General features: G+C 39.0%; 1 protein-coding gene across 1 annotated transcript in view; it reads left to right on the top strand.

Annotated features, from left to right (window-relative positions):
- Positions 1-958, top strand: part of LOC107576999 (YTH domain-containing protein 1-like) — a gene marked incomplete at its 3' end in the record, with an annotated part of 7,159 nt that extends 6,201 nt beyond the window's left edge. The window contains exons 2-6 of the mRNA XM_016263118.1: positions 66-119; positions 298-392; positions 492-600; positions 716-833; positions 922-958. Of these exons, the coding sequence (XP_016118604.1) occupies positions 66-119; positions 298-392; positions 492-600; positions 716-833; positions 922-958 (413 nt within the window). The remainder of the gene's footprint in view (positions 1-65; positions 120-297; positions 393-491; positions 601-715; positions 834-921) is intronic.
- Between the last annotated feature and the right edge of the window lies 1 nt (position 959).

Here is a 959-nt window from a genome sequence, read left to right as displayed (position 1 = left end):
CAGCAGCAGCACATGTTTTTATCTGTATTTTGAATGTTAAAGCGTAGTGTCTCTCTGACTTTTAGGTTCTGAAAAGAAACATGAGAAGCTGTCCTCTTCTGTCAGAGCTGTGAGGAAGGGTAAGAAAATCACACTCTCGGTCAGATAATGTTTACGCATTTATTTGCATTGTCATGTCAGTAACTATTTCAATTTGTTGTGAATTTTTATTATCAGTAGTATCAATTCAGCCATTGCAGCCATGTTCTGACTACTGTTACTACTTTTGTGACACGTTTTCCCTTTTGTCTTTTGAAGATCAAACCAGCAAGCTGAAGTATATCTTGAGAGAGGCCAGGTTTTTTCTAATTAAGAGCAACAATCATGAGAATGTTTCCCTGGCTAAAGCAAAGGTTTGCCAATTACAGCACTGTTTACTGTTTGAAGAGACTTTTTTTTTAGTTTAGTGGAAGCTTTACTCAGTTGACATGGTGTGCATGATCTCTCTGCAGGGTGTTTGGTCCACTTTGCCCGTCAACGAGAAAAAACTCAATGCAGCTTTTCGCGCTGCTCGAAGTGTTGTGCTAATCTTTTCAGTTAGGGAGAGTGGAAAGTTTCAAGGTATGTCTTAAAAATATTGTCTTATATTTGCTTTAATGTAGCCTGATTTGAAACTGCAAACTTATTTTGTGTGGCTTTATGTTGGTGCACATAAGAATGTGTATTTGTGGTTTAGGTTTTGCTCGGCTCTCGTCTGAATCTCATCATGGAGGTTCTCCGATCCACTGGGTTCTACCCGCAGGCATGAATGCCAAGATGCTTGGAGGAGTCTTCAAGATTGACTGGATTTGCAGGTGAAAACCATGAAAAAGCAATTTCAGGATTTTTTAAATGTAGTTGTTTGCAATTATGAGCTATTGAGGTTTTTCTTTCTACTTGAAGGCGGGAATTACCTTTCACAAAAACGGCTCACCTCTCCA

This window comes from Sinocyclocheilus grahami, unplaced genomic scaffold (assembly GCF_001515645.1).
Source record: "Sinocyclocheilus grahami isolate Dianchi unplaced genomic scaffold, SAMN03320097.WGS_v1.1 scaffold4833.1, whole genome shotgun sequence".
Taxonomy (NCBI): Eukaryota; Metazoa; Chordata; class Actinopteri; order Cypriniformes; family Cyprinidae; genus Sinocyclocheilus; species Sinocyclocheilus grahami.
Note: the sequence above shows the minus strand (reverse complement) of the source record. Positions and strands in the feature narration are given on the sequence as shown.